At 32.3% G+C, this 22,886-nt stretch overlaps 1 protein-coding gene across 1 annotated transcript; it reads left to right on the top strand.

Moving 5' to 3' along the window:
• The first annotated feature begins 2,891 nt into the window (after positions 1-2,891).
• Positions 2,892-6,161, top strand: LOC120089231 (tetraspanin-3-like). The gene is made up of 2 exons (XM_039046650.2): positions 2,892-3,761; positions 5,575-6,161. Exons 1-2 carry the CDS (start codon positions 3,249-3,251, stop codon positions 5,917-5,919), a joined length of 858 nt encoding a protein of 285 aa, XP_038902578.1. The 5' UTR covers positions 2,892-3,248; the 3' UTR covers positions 5,920-6,161.
• The last annotated feature ends 16,725 nt before the right edge of the window (positions 6,162-22,886 follow it).

Genomic DNA, 22,886 nt, shown 5'->3' with positions numbered 1-22,886 from the left:
AGCTAATTAAGTTTAAATTAAATAAATAAAAACAAAAAACCAACCCAAGTTTTATGGAAAAAGTGTTTCATTAGAGAAAAATAAAAATCGTAATCTAAAAAATTGGAAATAAACCAGCATAAATTTACTCTTTGGAAAGATAAAAACTGTAAATCGAAAAATTGGAAATAAACAAACATAAATTTAATTTTTGTGAAACTAAAAAATGAAATCGTTGTCTAACATACTTAAATGTATCTTATAAATTAATATTTATTGAATATAAATTAAAAACTCGGTGACTTATCATACGTAAAATTGATAATTAAAGTAGCATATAAATAAATTTTAAAGTTCAATTAGTTATTGCATACTCTTGAGATGAAAAACATTTTTTAAGCAATTTGAAAAAATGCTAAGACATACAATTAATGTCCTATTTGATAACCATTTTGTTTTAAAAATTAAGTTTATAGACATTACTTCCATCTCCAAATTTCTTTATTTGTTATCTACTTTTCATCAATTGCTTAAAAAAACCATGCCAAATTTTGAAAACTAAAAAAAAAATAACTTTCAAAATGTTATTTTTGTTTTTTGAATTTGACTGAGAATTAAACTATTGTACTTAAGAAATATGCAAATCATTATAAAAAAATGTTGATAAAATAGGTCTAATTAAAAAAAAAAAAAAAAAAACTAAATTGTTACCAAATAAAACCTAAACAAATCAATATTGTAATTTAACTTATGGTTATTAAAATGACGCGGTAAATTAATTAATAAAATGTCATACTAAAAACAAAATATGTGTTGGTAGTTGGACTTATACAAAGGGAAAAGCAAAAAATATATAGAATTCGTAAGGTTAAATTAAATCTTAGTTCATAAATTTTAAAATTTGTACCATCCAATAACTTTTAAAAGTGAACTTTTAATTTTATATTTAATAGATTTTTAAATTAAAAATATAATGTTTAATATTTGGTATTTAAAACAAAATTAAAAATACAAAATTTAAAGATTTATTATAAATAAAATTGAAAGTTGGTGGTTTATTAAATATTTTGAAATTACAAATTAATGATTAAATATGACAAATTATAATTTAATCTCTGAAAAAAACTTATAATTTAATCAAACACGATGATTTCACTTATGACCAAGAACCGACAAGTGTCAAAAAAAGCACATGCAAACACCTTGATATCATAATGAACAAATATTATATCAATCATGCGAGAGTTAATACTATTAAATTATATGTCATAAAAATAAATGTTTAACGCATTAATTACGAGATAACATGAAACAAGGTGTTTGGGTTTAGGAGGACAAAACCGTAAATGCGATGTCTACAAAATGAAGGTGGGCCAAGGATTAAAGGATTAAAGGATTAAAGGATTAAAGCTTCTAACCTTTATTAGAAATTTATCACAATTTTTAATAAAGTGAACTCTAATTAAATTCAAGTTGATTTTGATGTTATCTTTTTAGTACAATAAATAGTAGTCCGAGCTAAAAGAAAATTAAAGTACAAAGGTTTTTTAATCTTTAGCTTAAAAAAATATAGTATATGCTAATTGTTTTTTTAACTAGATTCGTTTTAACATGTTTAATTGTGTCTAACACTTTGAAAAATTCTATTTTGAACATTATAAGTTTTTCCACCTATAAAATGATAGATTAAAATTAATGCTAATTTGATATAAATAAATTAGAGTATATATGTGACTTATTTACCTCTCAATTTATTTTTTAAAAAAATCACATCTCAATTTTAATTATATATACAAAAGTAAGATCATTGTTACAATTTATTTAAGCTGAAAATGTATCATTGACATCATCTACAACGTTTTCACTCAATTATCATTTTTACATGATTTATTTTATTAACTGATATAAATTATGTCGTAAATAATGTCATACATATTTTTAAATTTGTAATTGTCACATTTTAACTTACGTCCATCGTTTCAAAAAAGGAAAATAAAAGACATCTTGTTTTCTTTTTATTGAGACTTGCCAAGAGAAAAAAAAAATCTAGAGTTATATATTTGTGTTATTTAACACTCAATTTACAACATTACGAATCTAAATCTAGTCTATGAAATTTCATAATATTAAAAAACTTACAAATTTATAAGACAATAAAATTCCTATTAAACATTAAATTCAAATTTACATTTAATAGATCGATTAAATTTAAAAATTGTTAATTTAGATTAAAATATCATTTTGACTTCTATATTCTGGAGTTTGTTCAATTTTAGTTTTTATATTTTTAAATATCAAATTTTAGTCCAGATGTTTTCAACAAATCTTAAATTTAATTCCTTCTACTAATTTATCATGGATTTTTTCATTACATTTTATTTTTTATTAGTATTTTTACTATAAAATTTGAAAAAACATGAAAATTAATATAATTATTTAATAAATTTCGATAAAAATTAACTTTAAGAGACCAAATTTAAGATTAACTCAAAATATAGGATGAAACTTGAATATTTAAAAGTAGAAAGATTAAAACTGAACAAATCTTAAGGTACAGATAACAAAATAATATCTTAACCTTAAATTTATAAGAATTAATTAAAAATATAGAGATTAAATGAAAACACAAATCTATAAATTAGAGACCTAAATTTGTAATTTAAATCTAAAAAAAAGTAATAATAAAAAAGATGTTTGAAAAGGGACAATACAACAATATTAAAAAATTGTATATAATATACATAGAGAGATTTTCAAAAGTAGAAAGTTACATAAAATAATAAAATTTAATATTATTTAATAGAAATTGATAAAAGTATCTATTATTGATAAAATTGATAGAAGTCTATTACTGATACTATACGTTGATAGAAGTCTATCAATATCTATTTGTATTTTTTTTTAATTTTTATAAATAATCTGACATGTTTTTTATATTTGAAAATTTGAAAAGAAAAAAAGAAAAAAAAAGAAAAAGGGGGTATGTTTCCTCCCCATTAGGAATTGGAGTTGGGAATGAAAACTCAGCTTTTTTAGAGGCGAAACTTTCGCTGACCGACATGTCGGCTCGGTCCATGCAAACCAACAGTCACACTCTGAGCGGCGACTTCCCCATTAAACTGCATTATACACTTCCTTTATAGCCCCACACCCTTTAACCTGCTCCTTCCATTTTCATTCTTCTTCTTCTTCTTCTTCTTCACGAATCCATTTTCCTCCATTTTCAAAACAAGATCAGAAAACCACTAAACCAAAAACCCCATTTCACTATGAGAACTAGCAACCATTTGATCGGCTTACTCAACTTCCTCACTTTCGTTCTCTCAATCCCGATCCTCGCCGGCGGGATATGGCTCAGTAGCAAAGCCAACAGTACCGAGTGTCTCAGATTCCTTCAGTGGCCCTTGATCATAATCGGAGTTGCGATCATGGTTGTTTCACTCGCTGGATTTGCCGGCGCGTGTTACCGGAACACTTTTCTCATGTGGCTTTACCTCTTTGTTATGTTCTTCGTCATCGTTGCTCTGATTGTTTTTATTGTCTTTGCTTATGCTGTCACCGATAAAGGCTCTGGCCGGACTGTTCCCAGTAGGGCGTATTTGGATTATTATCTTCAGGATTATTCCGGTTGGTTGAAGGATCGAGTTGCAGAGGAGAGCTATTGGGGTAAAATTAGTTCGTGTATTAGGGACTCTAAGGTTTGTAAGAAGATGGGAAGAACTGTTGGGGGTGTTCCTGAATCTGTTGAAATGTTTAGTCTCAGGAAGCTCAGCCCTATTGAGGTATTCTTTTGCAGTGATTTTGAATTTTTTTTCCCCTTTGATGTTCTTCAGAGAGATAAATTTTTTATTGATATGATTTGTTTGATGATAATTGGAAGTGGATTTGTTGGGTTTAGAGTAAGATTTCTGATGAATCCACTCTCACTTTTTGGGTTTGCAAAAAGTTTGAAATCAGAGGGAATAGAATAGGAAGGGAGAGTGGAAAGGCACTTTTAGGTGGTTCTGACTTCGAGTTGATTTAAGGCTTCTAATATTAAATTGGAAAAGCTAAACTCAAGGAAGTTTTTCTGGTTGCTTTTCATGGTGGATTGCAACTTGCAAGCTCTATTAATTTACTCACTTGGGGATGGCTTTTGGTGTAAATGCAAACTAACTTTTTCCTCTTCAAAAGTTGCTTGTTTCATTACTTTTTCCTCTTAAGGTTGGCCTAAGTGAAAAAGAGTTCATTATTATTGCAAGCTTTCTTCTGGGTTGGAGGTTTTGAACTTCCATTATCTCCCAACAGTCCCCAAAGAAAGGATGAATGAATCATTTAGAAATTAGAACACAATAAAGTATGAGGGCATTTTCCTATAGGTTCAAAAAGTGAAATCAACTTGTTGCCTATAGACTATTTCCTATTGTTGCAACCAATGCAATATGGCCGGTGGACACTGCGCTTGCTTTGAGAAAAAGATGAATCAAAATCAGAAAAACCATCTAGTTTTTTGGGGTTGAAAAGCTTTTCCTGAACTATTTTGTATGTTCTGTTCTGGCATCAATTTGACACTTTGCTCTTCTTTCGAAAGATCAATATATGTCGCTTTCCCCTTTCTTCTGTGATAGCAATGTCTGCAGGGTTTGTAAGTTTGTTTGTATTTTGAAGTTACTTTACCCTTAGAACTTCCTCCTCTTTTGGTGGGACATATTCTTTTGCTTTGTATGTTGGATTAGAATACAAGTCAAAGCCATCTGGTGAAGTTACTCTGAAACTTTTAGCAGTCAGACAATTGAGGATGGAGGGAATCTTCCTCCAGTTTCTCTCAGCTTTTCTGCTCTATTTCTATTTGTTTTATATGATATAAAATGGATTTGTTATTTTTTTAATTAACGGGTCATCTTCTTCGTATTATGCTCATGCTCATGACCCAACTCACTAATTTCTGGGAAGCTTCACCCATTCCTAATTTCCTCCCATGTCAGGTTTAAGGGATAGTATATATTTTAAATTATTTAGGCTTGTTTGGCCACGGTTTGACTTTCAAAAGTTAAACTTATAAACAATACTTCCACCTATCGATTTCTTTATTTTGTTTGCTAACTTTTAGTAGTGTTTCAAAATCTAAGCCAAAAGTAGTTTTTAAAAACTTGTATTTGTTTTTGGAATTTGGGTAAGAATCCAAATGTTTAGTTCAGAAAGATGAAAACCTTGTTAAAGAAGTTGTAAGATAATAAACACAATTTTCTGAACCAAAAACCAAATAATTATCAAACGAGATTGGAACTTTAACCGAAGTCTTTGGCCAAGAAAACAGAACTGAATATAAAAGAGAGTTGTATCAAAAAACATAAAAAAGTTGCGGAGTTTGAAGACAAGGACTATCGTGACCTGGATTACACCAAAATGGTCTATAATAGTCAATAATTTAACATGTTCCTCGTGAATTGATTCTGTTATTCATAAGAACCGTGACTTTAAATATTAACTTTTGCACCTGATGCTTGTCTGTTGTAGCAACTAGCAAGAGGTAATGTGCTGAAAGATGTATGGAAATTGTTGTCTTAATATCCATTCTTTTGAGAATCTGAATGTTTTCAATTTGGTTTTGTTCAGTCTGGTTGCTGTAAGCCTCCTACAGATTGTGGCTTTGTCTATCAAAATGAGACTTTGTGGACTGGTGTAGACGGGATGATGCCCATCAATCCTGACTGCACGAAGTGGAACAACGATCAAGCAGAGCTCTGTTACAACTGTGACTCTTGTAAAGCAGGCGTGCTGGCCAGCCTCAAGAGAAGCTGGAGGAAAGTCTCAGTTATTAATATCGTCGTCTTGATCATTCTGGTGATTGCTTATGTCATTGGCATTGCAGCATTCAGGAACAATCGGCGCATCGATAATGAAGAAGCCTCCGGGGAAGCACGGATGGAAAAGGCACGACCCAGTTGGATTCATTCTTAACTGAATCATTGAATGGGGATATATATGATGATTGTTCAAATGTATGCATTTTGAGGTTTTTGTTCTTTGCTTGTAGTGCTGTTTGGTAGTGTGATCGTTTTTGGGTCTTTTGTGTATATACTGTTTGTGGCATTTTTAAGTGATGAAATTTATGGTTGTTATTATATCATCTTCAAAAAGCCTTGTAAAATGTCAGGATGGCTTGGTCGATTTATTTAAATTTATTGTTTGACAAATAAAAACATTGCCATGACTCCTCTCATTTTCACAAATCTGCAGGCCTGGAGAAGCATGGAACAAAATCTTTTTTAGGCAGGCCAAATTATTTATAAAAAAAGTAGAACATCCAAATTCGAAACTTCAAATTAGATGAAAACTTTGATAATATTAGCTCTTAATAATTTGTCAATCTGACGAGGTTAGTGCATACATTTGAAACGCCTCACTTGCAATGTTATAACCTAAAAAAAAAAAAAAAAAAAAAAGAAGTAATATTTGGATGCATTTCAAGATACACATATCTTTATACATTTCCTCTCATCATTCAGATAAAAAAAAGAATTAAAATATTTTTTTTAAAAAATGACAAATTATGATTGAACAATTTGGTAGGATGTACAAAGATAGGCACCGATGACAGTGAAATTTAACTAATTATAATTTTAAGAAAAGTGGATAGGGTATTTTATGGAATCGAGCTTTAAAATGTAAATTTTGAAACTTGAGGATCTAATTAGAACATAACTCAAATCTTGTGGTAAAATTGTAATATTTTAAAATTTAGGGATTGTTTGATTTAAAGTTTTATAGATGTCTGGGAATATAATATATGGGAATAAGATATCTGTAAATCAAAGAGGACTGTGTTTGATTGTGTATCGAAAATACTATAAGAATTTTAGGAAGAAAAATTATGTTTGTATTTAATTTATGAAATTAAGTATGCAAATCTTATATATTTTAATAGAATAATTGATTAAACATGAAAATCATTCAATATATTGATAAAAATTAATCAATTAATAATCAACACTAATTTTAATTATAAATATTTAAAATTGAATAGTTTATAATTAAAATTAACCAATTAATATATTTAAGAAATAATATATTAAATATGAGCTAATACTTAATCATTTTTATAATTAATTAAGTTCAACATTAATAATTTTGAATTTAATTAAATAATATAATAAAATATATTTAAACAATATATTATATAAAAAATGAAAAATGAGATTAAAAAGAATGATACAATAATAAAGAATACTAAAAGAAAAAGTTTTATAAATATGATATGTTAATAATGATTGAAGTAATATAATTTAATCACAATAAATAATCAACTGACTATAAATCATCAATAACGACTATATGTTCATAATAAATAATCAAATTAAAATTAATTTCAATAGATAATTACTTGATTATTAAAAAACAATAAAGTAATTAATTTTTTTTTTGGTAAGCACAATCAATTATTACTATTGAAAAATAATTTTTTTTTACTAAATAGATTTAACTAATCTTAGTTTACTAATTAAATAAATTTAAGGTATTATTGGCTAATTAATTAATAATTTATGTAAAATGGTAATGGTATTAATTTAATAAAATTTTATTGTAACAATAAATTAAGTAAATATTTTAACATATTATTATTGATTTATTAAAATAAATATTTATACTAATTTGTTAAATTATTATTAATCAATTAATTATATTCCAAACGAAATTCTATATTAAATGAAAAGAGGATATCTGATAATAGCTTATTCCGAGCCAAATGGTTAAAAATTGTTTAGATGCACGTGTCTATTTCCATGTAGAAAACTCTCCAACCAAACGATCTCTTATAGACTAAATTGAAATCAAACCCAAAACTTTAAAAAAAAAAAAAATACAAAAAAATTATTTTGAACCCTTTGGATGCACATGTCTATTTCCATGTAGAAAACTCTCCAACCAAAAGATCTCTTGTAGACTAAATTGAAATTAAACCTAAAAATTAAAAAAATAAAAAAATATAAATATAATATTTTGAAAACTAAAAACTAAACATAAATGAGATTCAAAATTAATTGACCAAACAAACAAAATTTTCCTTCGTAATTTTAGAAAAGAAAAATAGAGAATGTAATATCAGATAATCTGACTATAGAAGATGAAATTTTTGAAGAAGAAACAAAAGAAGAAAAAACCATTGAGTTTTGAAATTGGGTAGTTGTTGGAAAGTAATTAAGAGTTTATTCGATAGGAATCCAAATTATGTTCTTAAGTTTAGTAAACATGTATTTGACATGTCACTCGAATTGTATTTATTGTCGACTAAACATTTGTGGATAACCTTAAGGCATCTCCCAAATATGCTTGAAGTTCATCTTCGAGAACCTCCATCGTCAGAGCTAAAAGCCATCTTAGAAGGCATCCAACTTGCTCAGGAGGTGGATTTCAAAGAATCATCATTGAATCGGATTACTCAAACGCCATCGATCTTTTGAATAGAAGATCGAAATCAATCAGCAAAGCATTCTATATCATGCAAGAAATTTGGGAGAGAGCATAATCGTTTCAGGAACTTTCCTTTGTATACGATAAACGAAGAAAAAATAATTTTGCAAATAAAATAGCCATTAGGGCTAAAATATTTGGGAATTTTGCGCTTTGGTGTAATATTTTTCTTTGTTAGGCCTATCACTTGGCTCTTTCTGATGCCTAATAAGCTTAATAAAATTCACGATATCATAATGAGATGGATTGGACAAAACCAAACACTCAAATACCATAGGCTAGATATACTATAGACGTCAAGAGGCGGTTGCTCATCGCACTACCCCACTCCACCCTAGTATACTACCATTACTTTGTACGTCCGGATTTTATAGAGTAGCCACATGGGGATTCATTCAGTTAGATTGACATTTCATCACTACACTGATCAAGAGATGGAGACTTGAGACCCATACATTTCATGTGCCTATTAGAGAGTACATGTCACATCCCTTCCCAGATTACCCTCCTAACTCAAGAAGATGTGTGAAGACAGCGGTTGCCAACCCTTTTACTGAAGGAACCAATGAAGGTCCTTGAGCGGAATCGAGATCAGACCCAAAAAATACAAATTTACATAACAATAATTTACAGCAAACAAACAGGAAAAAATATGCATTTGAGATAAAAATGCAGTATGCTAAAAAAGAATTATAAAAGAGTAATGGGTTTAAAAACCCTTACTTTTGAAGAACCATTCTTCAAGAAAAAAACCTTCGAACCAAAAGGACGCCACCACAATGGAAACCTATGTATTCTCTGGATGATAATCCATGAGTTTTGTGTATGCTCCGACTATTTTGGAAGAGAGAAATTAGAGAGAAGAGATGAGAGGAAGATTGTGAAGCAGTTGGGATTTACATAACACTTCTGTAATTTTTCTTCATGGAATAACCCCTGTTCCACAAAAAACTGACTCCCCACTAACATAGTAGAGAGAAAAGGGGACTCCCTCCCTAAAATCATTTTTCTAAAAAAATGAAAATAATTTTAATAAATACTTTAATATATATTTATATGATAACAACTTTATCATATAATATGTATTAAACTATATGTTATATCAAATATAACATATAATCTATAGTTTAATATTGTATCCAATATAATATAACCTATAGTTTAATTCTCTCAACCATGATATTTAACATAAATCCCATTTATATTAAATTTAATTATATGAATCCAATTCACATAATTAATATTTGAATCATATTCAAATATTAAATTTTTTCTCAAATAAACTTTATATCATAATATATCAAATACATTATAGTAATTATATCATATATAATTAAATAAAATTAATTATATCACATATAATTAATTCCCTCAATCAATTTGAACAATTCAAATTAATCCAAAAATTGATTTTCATTAATTTCCGTTGAGTTATAGAGGGGACTTTTGTTGGGGTTGATATCCTAAAGTCTCGTGTCCTGTAGTTTGTAAACAGTTTGTACGAACGCTTGTGTTGTATAATATATGATATTTATTTCACATCTTATTTTTGCTTAGTTGTATGTTTTATTTGCTTTACCACAAACCAATAAACTATAAAATCCCTAGTTATCTATATGTTACTTAAGCATGTATGTGGTGACATACAAGTGGATCATGTCTTGAGTGATAACCAAAATGGTCTGTAGTATATGGATATATGAGGGAAACCTTATCCTGTTAATGCTAGGGATGCGGCCCGCTTTGTGGAATGGTCACAAGTATTGTGACTTATCATAGATGGTTTGATCCTGATTATTCGTGTAGGGGACATGCAAGCGGGGGCGTCCTATACAAAGAGTTTGTATAAGACCTGACCACGAAGTGTTAAAGTCTCGTTATATAACACCATTCATGACAGAGACTTCACTTCACTAGGATGACCATAGATAATATGACCTCAATCCTGAGTGAGTTGGGAACTCCTGCCATCAAGGGCGGTCATTTGATTTGTATGGGTGCGAGTGGCTAGGTCGTTGATTCAAACCTACAATTTTGGGGATTCGTCTAATTTAGGAGCTGCGAACTCAACTACACAAGAAGAAATTCACTCCTTTCCCGAAACAGGGGTAAGTAGATAGATAGCTCTCTTAAGAGCTAATTCCAAGACTTGAACGATGTGGTGTCAACACCTTCTCTTGGCCCAAGAGGTGTTCACACATAGTTGGACTATGTTGTATTGTTCATTTAGAGGAATCAGTGGTACTTAAGGAGTGAGATATAACTGCAGGGGTAAAATAGTAGATTGGCCCAACTGTACTTACGAGCATCTATGAGGGGTCATCGTACTCATGATTGGTTATATCCGATGGACACAAAAATATATATGTGGTAAGAAGAGTTCAGCTATAGGTCTTTAATGGAATGCCTGACAGTTAATGGATGGTGGATCTCGTTGCTAAAAAGTTTAGTTAACTATTCACGTACCATTGGAGCTTCGAGCCATAAGTCCATTAGGTCCCCTAGGTAACTTGGATAAAGTCGAGAATCAATGTTTAGGTCAGTTTGAAATGTTCAAATTGACGAGAGGGAGTTCGATTATATATGATATAATTGAACTAGTTAATTATATATGATATAATTGGCTAAATGTATAAGATGCATTATTTTAAAGGAAATTAGATATAAATATGATTTATATCAAGTGGAGGAGAAATTACTATAGTAGATATGTGATATCAAACTATAGGGTAAGAATATATTATGATTATATTCATTTATTATTAAATTGGTTAATTATGAGATAATTGGCCGTATTATTCTTTTCAATCGTGCATTAGTGGGAGCAGTCGCATTCGGTTATGGTAACCGATGAATAAAATGAAAATTGGTTTCATTTCGCAAAAGTTCGAAATTTCACAATCGGTGTGAAAACGTAAACGACCGCCTAGCTTAAGAGCCTATACGATAAAGTCTCATCGTCTAAACGATCGCACACTAGCGTCTAAATGATCGCACGTCTTTTCCTAAATGATCGCTTAGCTTTCCTAAACGATCGCATAGCGTGCCGCATTTTCTAAACGATCGTATACATTCTACTAGATGATCGATTAGTAAAACCTACACGATCATGTAGCTTTGTCTAAACAATAAGCATCCCTGCTATACTATAGCTGTCTTCATCTTTCCCATTTGTTTATCGTCTACACGATCAGTTTTTTCTCCTACCTCTACCAAATTCACCAAAGACCACACTTTGGATTCTCACTCCGAGAATACCAAGGGCTCCAACTGGTGGTGTCGTCCTCGCTGCTTACTTGCTCGTGCTTGTTTGTGTTGCTGCCGTTCATGTAGACGATCGTGCTACCACAGTCGACTGATTTGTTGGACGATAGAGTTCGTGTAGAGGTTCTTCCACTGCTTGGAGTTCGACGTTTAAAGAGAGTCTTCAACTGGTATGAGAACTATTTCCCTTGTGTTTTATTTATTGAAGCATGCCGTTAATTAGTGTTAATTTGCGTAACTATCTGTTAGAATGTATGTGTTGTATTTCGGTCACAATGAAATCGGAAAGATCCGAACGCGCTCATGCATGCTCTTCATTAAGAGTTCTTTCAACCTCATGGACCTGTAGCTTGAAGCTCTAATGGTACATAGATAATTAATTAAACTCTTTAATTAATTTATTCATCATCTGTTAACTGTTGGGCACTCTACTAAAGACCACAACTGCACTTTTTGCTCACGGATATATTTCTGTGTCTATTGGATATAACTAGTCAACAACACGATGACCCTTCACAAATTACTCATAAGTACAGTTGGGTCAAAATTACCGTTTTTCCCCTGTAGTTACATCTAAGTTCTTAAGTACCACTGATTCCTCTAATGAATAATAAATCATAGTCCAACTATAACCAAACCCTTCTCGGGCAAGAAGTAGGTGTAACACCACATTGTTCGAGCCCCAAAATTAGTTATTAAGGGAGCAATTTATCTACTTACCCCGACATTGGGGAATGAATGAATTCCTTCTTGTGTAGCTGTGTTCCCAGCTCTCCAATCAGACAAATCCCCAAAATGGTAGGCTTGTCTAGTCGGTGATTTAGCCACTCTCACCCATACAAATCAAAGGACCGCCTTCATAGACAGAAGTTCATAACTCAATCAGGATTTAGGTCATGTCACCTATGATCATCCTAGGGAAATGTAAGTCTCTACTATGAACGGCGTTATATAATAAGACTAAACATTTTGTGGTCCAGTCTTATACAAACTCTTTTGTATAGAATACCCTTGCTCACATGTCTCTACATGAATGATTAGGATCAAATCATTTATAGCACTTTACAACAATTGTAACATCTACAAAGCAGGTCGTACTCGTAATGTCACCAAGGTAAGATATCTAGTCCTATCCATCTACTACAGACCATTTAGGTTACTACTTAAACATGATCCACCCATATATCTTTATATACATGTTTAAGCTACAAGATAACCTTAGATGTTAGTTTATTGGTTTGTGGGTTTAATGCAACTAAATGTCAAATAAAACATCACATATTTTATTAGATAAATAAGATGTTTGTACAATATAATTACAAACTATAGAACCCTACGAGATTTAGAGCATCAACCACAACAATCTCCCATTTGACCTAAAACTAGTGGGATGTACACTATAAAAGTCAAACTAATATACAAAGTACACAAAACAATAAACTAGGGCATAACACGCCCAGTACAAATCTCCCACTTGCCCTAATTTAAACGTGATATGTCCCATAGACCCATACTCTACAGGTGAACCTCGAATACCTTAGCCGTGAGGGTCTTTGTAAATAGATCAGCAACGTTGTGCTCCGAAGCTATCCACGTGACCATCACGTCCCCTCGATGTATAATCTTTTGGATGAGATGATACTTCCACTCTATATGCTTCCCACATTTCTGACTCTGAGGCTATCGGGAATTATCCACAACACCACTATTATCACAATAAAGGGTGATGGGCTTAAACATGTCTAGAACCACTTCCAGATTTGTCAAGAATTTCCTGAGCCAAACAGTTTCCTTAGTAGATTCACAAGCTACTACGTACTCTGCCTTCATGGTGGAGTCAATAATGCACCCCTGCTTGGTACTTCTCCGGAGAATTGAACACTGATCCTGATCTAGATCTGTCTGAAATCAGAGTTTGTGTATCTTGTAAGGATCAAATCCTTAGAACCATACACGAACATGTAATCCCTTGTTCTTCATAGATACTTGAGGGTATTCTTAACAGCGGTCCAGTGATTATATACTGGATTAGACTGATATCTACTGACTATCCCCACCGAATAGCATATGTCAGATCTAGTACATAACATTACATACATTAAGCTGCCAATAGCTGATGCATAGGGAATCTGTCTCATTTCCTCAACCTCTTGAGGTGTCTTAGAACACTGTTCCTTAGACAATATAACTCTATGCCTGAAAGGTAGTAAACCTCTCTTGGAGTTATGCATTGAATACTTGACAAGCATTTTGTCAATGTACGATACTTGAGACAGAGCTAGCATTTTGTTCTTTCGATCTCTAAAGATCTGAATTTCCAGAACAAACTAAGCCTCTCCCAAATCTTTCATTTGGAATTGGGTCACTAGCCAGTTCTTAACTTTAGTCAGTAGACCTATATCATTCTCAATGAGTAGGATATTGTTTAACACTAGAAAAACTACTGAACTGTAGATGATTTTCTTGTATACACAAGGCTCATCAACATTATGATCAAAGTCATAAAATTTGGTCGCAATATCAAATCTTATGTTCCAAGATCGAGAACCTTGTTTCAGTCCATAAATGGACTGGTTAAGCCTGCAAACCTTTTGCTCTTGACTTTAGGTTATGAATCCCTCACATTACTGAATATAAATGGTCTTCTCAAGATTGTCATTTAGAAAGGCAATCTTGACGTCTATTTGTCAGATCTCATAGTCATGATATGAGGAAATGGACAGGAGAATTCAGATAGACTTGAACATGGCAACAGGTGAGAAAGTCTTCTCATAGTCAGCTCCCTCAACCTAGGTATAACCATTTGCCACTAATCTAGTCTTGAAGGTTTGCACCTTTCCATCAGCACCCTATTTTCTTTTGTAGATCTATTTGCAATCTATAGATTTAACTTCATCAGGTTGATTTACAAGATCCCAAACTAAATTGAAGTACATAGATTCCATTTTGAGATCCATAGCATTGATCCATAAATCTTTGTCAACATTCTCCATTGCCTTCTTGTAATACAATGGATCCTTAAGAACTTCGTCAGCTACCATAGCTAGGATTTATGTTAAACCCATATAACGAACATGCGGGTTCGTAACCCTCTCACTACGTCGAGGTTCACTCAACACTTGAGGTGGATTTGACCTACTAGATGATCCAACTTCTATTGGGGTTGATGTCCTAAAGTTTCGTGTCCTGTAATTTATAAACAGTTTGTACGAACGCTTGTGATGTATAGTATATGATATTTACTTCACTTCTTGTTTTTACTCAGTCTGAATGTTTTATTTACTTTATTACAAACCAATAAACTAAAATCTCTGATTGTCTTTATGTAACTTAAACATGTATGTGGTGATATACAAGTGGATTATATCTTAAGTGATAACCAAAATGGTCTGTAGTATATGGATATAGGAGGGAAACCTTATGCTGGTAACGCTATGGATGCGGCCCACTTTGTGGAATAGTTACAAGTGTTGTGACTTGTCACAGATGGTCTGATCCTGATCATTCGTGTAGGGGACATGCGAGTGGGGGCGTCCTATACAAAGAGTTTGTATAAGACTTGACCATGAAGTGTTAATATCTAGTTATATAACATTGTTCATAACAGAGACTTCACTTTACTAGGATGACCATAAGTAACATGACCTTAATCCTGAGTGAGTTGGGAACTCTTGCCATTGAGGGCGGTCCTTTAATTTGCATGGGGATTCGTCTGATTTGGGAGCTGGGAACTCAGCTACACAAGATGGAATTCACTCCTTCCCTGAGGCAGGGGTAAGTAGATAGATAGCTTACTTGAGGGCTAATTCTAGGGCTTGAATGATGTGGCACCACACACCTTCTCTTGGCTCGAGAGGTGTTCACACATAGTTGGACTATGTTATATTGTTCATTAGAGGGATCAGTGGTACTTAAGGAGTGAGATGTAACTACAGGGGCAAAATGGTAAATTAGCCCAGCTATAGTTACGAGCATCTGTGAAGGGTTATCGTCTCATGATTGGTTATATCCGATGGACACATAAATATATCTGTGGTAAGAAAAGTTCAGTTGTCAGTCTTTAGTAGAATGTCTGACAGTTAACAGATGGTGGATCTCGTGGCTAAAGAGTTTACTTAGCTATTCACATACCATTAGAGCTTCAAGCCATAGGTCCATAAGGTCCCCTTGGTAGCTTGGATAGAAGTTGAGAATAGTTTTTGAGTCAGTTTGAAATGTTCCAATTGACAAGAGGGAGTTCGATTATATGTGATGTAATTGGATTGGTTAATTATATATGATATGATTAACTAAATTTATGAGATACATTATTTTGAAGGAAATTGGATATAAATATGATTTATATCAAGTAGAGGAGAAAACACTATAGTTGATATATGATAGTAAACTATAGGTTAAGAATATAATATGATTATATTCATTATTTTATTAATTGGGCGGTTATGAGATAATTGGCCGAAGTTTTCTTCGAATTCGTGCAAAAGTGGGAAATTGAATTCAGTTCTAGTAACTGAAGAATAAAATGAAAATTGTTTTCATTTTACAAGAGACATAAAAAGTCGCTCACGGTGTGAAAGCCTTGTATCGCTTAGTATTGAGAGCCTATAGGATAGTGCCCGCCTAACTAAACGATCTCACACTTGCGTTTACTAAACGATCGCCTGCGATTATCTAAATGATCAAAAACCTTTCCTAGACGATCGTTTAGCGTGCCGAGCGTAACTAAACGGTCGCTTAGCAATTACTACACGATCGTGTACCCCGACCTAAATGATCAAGCACCCGACTATGCGATAGTCTTCCCTATCTTCCACTTGCTTGTTTGTAGTACACGATTGCTTTTCCTCCTCCCCTCCATCAATTCCATCAAAGTCCACCCTTTGGATTCTCACTCTGAGAATACTAAAGGCTTCAAGTGGTGGTGTCGTCCTCATTGTTTGTTGTTTGTACGCTGCTGATCGTGTAGACGACCGTGGTGTTGCTAGGCGATTGCTTGTTGGATGAGAAAAAGTGAGAGGAGTTCGCTCACAGTGAGATCGAGTTCTTGTGAAGAAAGCCTTCAACTGTTACGTTCTCACGGTCTTTTGTTTTTATCTTTTATAGCATGCCAGTAATTTGTGTTTTTAATGCATATCTATATGTTAGAATGTATGTGTGGAAATTCTATCACAATGAAATAGGAAGATTTGCTTCCGCTCATAGGTACTCTTGTATAAGAGTTCCTTCAACTTCAACAACTCTTATTGAGGTGTTGATTTCTTCAACAACTCTTATTGAAGTTTCAGTAGTTTCTTTGGAAATTTCATTCAACACTATTTTATTGTGGGGCTTGTACTTCTTATATGGTTTTTTTCTAGAAAAGTAACGTTTATCGACACAAACACTTTATTTTCCTTAGGATTGAAGAAGTAACCACCTCTCATTCCTTTGGGGTAACTTACAAATAGACACGGTTTTGAACGAGGTTCCAGTTTCTTAGGATTTGCCAGTTACTAATTAATTAAATAACCCTTATTTAATTAACTGACACATTAATTAATATATATACATTTAATTAATTATCATAAATATCATATATTTATACTAACCTCCAATCTCCATAATTTCTTAATAAATTAATTAATTAAATAACTATATTAAATCATATTTAATATGAAGTTAATTAACATATAAATATCACATATTTATATACATACATCTCTTTATGAATCCAATTCATATAAATCTAATTTTTGAATCTTATTCAAATATATATCTCTTAAATAATTTGGATTATAGATCATATATATAGCTAACCATTATATGTTAATCTCATTAATATAAAATTCCCTTATTTGATTTGAATAATTTAAATCATTCCTCGTTACTATCATTTAGTGAGCTAACAATGGGACTTTATAGACCTACAGATTAAAAGCTCCAATGATATGAGATTAATTTCTAATTTTTGAATCTTATTCAAATATATATCTCTTAAATAATTTGGATTATAGATCATATATATAGCTAACCATTATATGTTAATCTCATTAATATAAAATTCCCTTATTTGATTTGAATAATTTAAATCATTCCTCGTTACTATCATTTAGTGAGCTAACAATGGGACTTTATAGACCTACAGATTAAAAGCTCCAATGATATGAGATTAATTTCTAATTTTTGAATCTTATTCAAATATATATCTCTTAAATAATTTGGATTATAGATCATATATATAGCTAACCATTATATGTTAATCTCATTAATATAAAATTCCCTTATTTGATTTGAATAATTTAAATCATTCCTCGTTACTATCCTTTAGTGAGCTAACAGGTGGACTTTATAGACCTACAGATTAGAAGCTCCAATGATATGAGATAATTAAACTCCTTTAATTCAATTAATCAATATTCATTAACTACCGATCACTCCACTAAAGACCGATAGTTGTACTCTTCGCACTGTAGATATATTTCTGTATCTATGGATATAACCAATCAACAAAACGATGATCCTTCACAAATGGGCATAACTACAGCTGGGTCAAAATACCGTTTTATCCCTGTAGTTACATTTAACTCCTTAAGTACCACTGATTCTTCTAATGAACAGATAGTTTATAGTTGAAGGAATACACAAGCATGCAACGGAAGCAAATAAAATCAATAAGCACTCTAATTACATTTAATTTAAGTTCTAAAGCATGCATATTCAAGTGGGTTTCAAGTTACATACCTTTTGTGATGAAATCTCCAAATCCAAGTTGCTCTTTACTCCAATTCAACTCCAAATCGATAGTGAACCACCAAGAGATCTTCTCTACTATTCTCAACCTTGAATTTGAGTAGTGGACTCGAATTTGAGTGAATTTTGGTGAGTGTTTTTGTGGGTTTGAAGAGGAAGAAGAAGCTGAAGTAGAAATTCACTTTCTGCCTTGAATTTTCAATCCATTAACCTCATCTCAGCCAATTTGATGTATTTTTATTACTCAGCTACATGTAGGTAACTTCAGTAATGGAATTGGCCAGTTGCTACTTCAGTTGAAGAGTGGATTTATGTGAAGATGCATGAGTTGCACCTCATGTTTTAAGATGAAAGTGGGAAAAACCCATTTTTCATGTTTTCCAATTTCCAATTTCTTTTTCAATTATAATTTTAATTAATTCCAAATTAATTAAAATCCCGATTTAATTCATTCATAATTTAATTAAGTCAAAATCCAATTTCTTAATTTGAATTAATTTGAATTTATAATTAATTAAACATATTTAATTAATTAATTAATTTAATATCAAATATTAAATTAATCACACACCTAATTTCAAACATGAATCCAACATTTAAATATTATATACTCTCCAATTTTGTTTAATTTTAACAAATTAAACTTTAATTATATCAAATATAATTATGCAAACCCTAATGTGAATTTGTACTAATTTAAACTTAAAACCCCTATTTTCAATTTGAATAATTCAAATTGATATCATTCAAAATTCACTCAATTTAATAATTCAAGGCGTTCATATTTTACGAGTTAGTAGAGGGATCTTATGGACCTACAGATCATGAGCTCCAACGATTAAGATTAATTTGCTAAACTCTTTAGACTGAATTAATTAGTATTCGTTAACTATCGAGTCACACCACTATAGCTTGATAATTGCACTCTCTTTACTGTAGATATATTTGTGTCCACACGATATAACCATAACTAGTAAGTCGACCATTCACATGTTGTTCATAATACCGACTGGGTCAATGTGTTGTTTTACCCTCGATATTATGTTTTGTTCCTTAAGTTCCAACTGATCCTCTAATGAACAATTGGTTTATGATCCAATCACTAAACCTAATCCCTCTCGAGCCAGTGAGAGGATGAGGCCCACTGTTCAAGACCTAGATTCAGTACTTAAGAGAACAACCTTTCTCTTATCCTTAAATCAGGTAGGCGTGAATTCCGTCTTGCACCCTATGTCCCCAGCTATCTACTTGGTCTTACCCCTGAAATGGGAGGTTTATTGAGCCGACGTTGTTGAGCCAACCCTCACCTATGCAAATCTAAGGATCCTGAATTAAGAGTTCATAGTTAACTCAGGATTAAGATCGAGTTACCTAGATCATCTAAGCGAAATAGTCAGTCTTAAACAGTAAACAACGTTATAAAGTAAGAGTGACTTATTTCTTGGTCCGATCTTATGCAAACTCATTACATAGGATGTCTTCACTCCTCAAGTCAATACATGAACGAATTTGAATCACTTCATTTGTAGTATCGTTACAACAAATTATAACAATTACAAAGTAGGTCGCATCTAATAGTATTATCAGAATAAGGTACCCAACCATCATGTACTATAGACCGTTTTGGCTATTGACTCGAATTTGATTCATCTTTATGTCTCTACATAAAGTTCAAGTATTCATGTAATAGCCATGGATCTTAGTTTATTGGATTTAGTCTCTTTGAATGGATTAATAGATTCAATACCTTTATTGAAGAAATGTTGAATAACATCTTTTATTGATAATAGAATATGTTTAACTTTTACGAACTGCGAGTTTTAGAACATAAAACCCAACAATAGTCTAACTATAAACTAACACCTCTCGGGCCAGTGAGAGGTTGAGGCCTCATTATTCAAGACTCAAAACCAGCTATTAAAGGAGCAATTTATCTACTTTCCCAAGGGATGGGAAATAGCGACTTTCATCTTATGTAGTTGTGTTCTTAACTCCCTAATTAGATAAATCTTCAAAATGGTAGGATTATTGAGTCAGCTATAATGGCCACTCTCACCCATATAGATCAAAGAACTTGCATCATAAACAGGAATTCACAACTCACTTAGGATTAAGGTCAAGTCTCCTATGGTCATCCTAGTGAAATATTAGTTTCTTCAAGTAACAGTGTTATAAAGAAAAACTAATTATTTTGCGGTCCAGTCTATGTATAATCTCCTTTATACAAGATATCCCAACTCATATGTCTCTACATGAACAATATGGTTCATACTGTTTCTAACACTTGTATCTAATGTAACAATTACAAAGTAAGCCGTATACGCAGTGTTACCAGGATAAAGCACCTAACCTTCATCCATTTACTGCAGACCTTTTAGGTTATTACTTAAACATGAACTACCTATATGTCAACCACATACTGTTCAAGTGTCATTATATAACCTTGGATCTTAGTTTATTAGATTGAAATAATGTTGTATAAACGTCAAATAAAATACCTCTGATTTTATTAGATAAATAATTTGTATTAACAAAACTACAAACCACGAGATACACTAGATTTATAACATCAATCCCAATATAACATCCCTTGGTTAATACCATTAGCTCCCATTTGAGCTTATCTTAAACATTCAACTTAACATCATACTTAATTATTTCCCCTATAACTCATTAATCGTCTGATTTTAGTTCATCTCATCTTAATCACTTATACTTGGCCAATTTACCTTACTATTAACTAAAAGATAGCAATCCTCGCTCACGGGTGCTTTGTAGGCGCTAAGACACCCTTTCGTGCCTATGCGTTGAACATTCGTCGTGCGTCACGCTAAGCGTGCCTCGACTGTTGACACTCTCTTCCGTGCAGCCTCACGCAACATTCTTCGCTTACACCTCGTTTATGCATGTCATCGCATACCTTGTCCGATCAATTCCTTGTTTATATTTCGGATGCATCTACCTGCTTAGTCATTCATAATATCACTTCTAAATTCACTTCCAAATTAAGTAACTTAAAATCCCACCATTACTTAACTAAAGTTTCTTTTAAGAACTTGCTCATACACATTTTATTTTCCTTACCTTAGAATTTGAGCACCAAATCCCTCTTATTAGGATGGAAACCCTCTAACCTATCGAGCTTGCCCGAGAATTCTTCAATACAACTAAACTTCAAGTGGCAGCACTACCTCCTCTTAGACATGTGAAAATTTGGCCAAAAAGACTACTTATTTGTGAGACCTATTTATATTTAGGCTTGCATGCAAACTTGGCCTAATTAAATACCACCTGGCTCATTAATCCTTAGTTAGTGTTTCTAACACTGCCACATGTCCCACTTACTAAGTGATTAAGTTGAACTCTTCTACTTATCTTCATCGTATAGGGCTTCCAACCACTTAAGCCCTTCCCTGGTCGTTGCTCACCAATCATGATTGCATCATCTTACCCGATTAACCTTTCCTTCATCAACTTTCATAACATATTTCATTGTATCATCTAAGTGACAACATCATCGCATCAGTCTACGATAGTCTTGCCTGCCAACCTCTAAACCTCTCGGCCAACACCTCATCTCACTCGATAGCCAACCTAGCCTCCCTTATGGCCTTCTGCATGCTTCATGGGCCATACTTAACCATAATTTCCTTTCTTGGGTACCCGACCGCATAGCTTGGGATGACTTCATCGCATGAAACTCTCTATTTTTCTTTTAACTGCTAATTTTGCCCTATCTCACCCAAGAGTTTAACATCCCATACTTAAAACATTTTCCTGCCCTTTAAGTGCCCGAGAGCTTCAGACTTAAACACTTAAAAAAAAAATTTGCCTTCCTTTGGCTTGGCTTCACGCCTACTCTCCTTTGCCTTCATTTATCAAATTCTACTAAGTGTTGACTACTCCTTAACTACCCGAGAGCACTTTTCCTCTACTCTTAGACATTTTTCCCTTTTCTTAACATTTACATACATACTCATTATGCTTTCATATTACTTCGACTAATACAAACATCATAAATACATGCTTACAAAGACTTTAACACATAATTAAGAGAATTTAAATATAATTAACTAGTAAAACAAGTTTAAGTGTGACCCTACCTATTGATAAAATTAAAGGATTAGGTTAACTTCAACAAGGTTAGGGATACAATTTCATGAGCTTACTGATGATGCAAATGAGGAAGCTGTCATGAGATATACGCAAACATACATATTACAGATGATGGGTGAAAGTCTATTTTCTGACAAATCAAGTCACTTCGTGCACTTGATATTCCTGCCATTGTTAGCCAACCTCTATAACGCGGGATGATATTCTTAGAGTGGAGCATGTTTGGCATAGCTGTATAGACAGCTGCAAAGCAACAAAACCTGACATTCGTGAAATCGTTGGCCTCTGATACTTTTGCAATTATGGGCTTGGGAACGATTTCCAACAATGGTTCCCCAGCTCCGACA

This window comes from Benincasa hispida, chromosome 10 (assembly GCF_027475165.1).
Source record: "Benincasa hispida cultivar pf3 chromosome 10, pf3_genome.v1.1, whole genome shotgun sequence".
Taxonomy (NCBI): domain Eukaryota; kingdom Viridiplantae; phylum Streptophyta; class Magnoliopsida; order Cucurbitales; family Cucurbitaceae; genus Benincasa; species Benincasa hispida.
This window is presented reverse-complemented; position numbering and strand designations above follow the sequence as displayed.

What these genes read in the sequence shown, in the direction of transcription:
- LOC120089231 (XM_039046650.2), top strand. Translation starts at nt 3,249, where the DNA reads ATGAGAACTAGCAACCATTTGATCGGCTTACTCAACTTCCTCACTTTC. An exon ending in GGAAGCTCAGCCCTATTGAG is followed by an intron (nt 3,762 to 5,574) that starts GTATTCTTTTGC and finishes GGTTTTGTTCAG; the next exon opens with TCTGGTTGCTGTAAGCCTCC.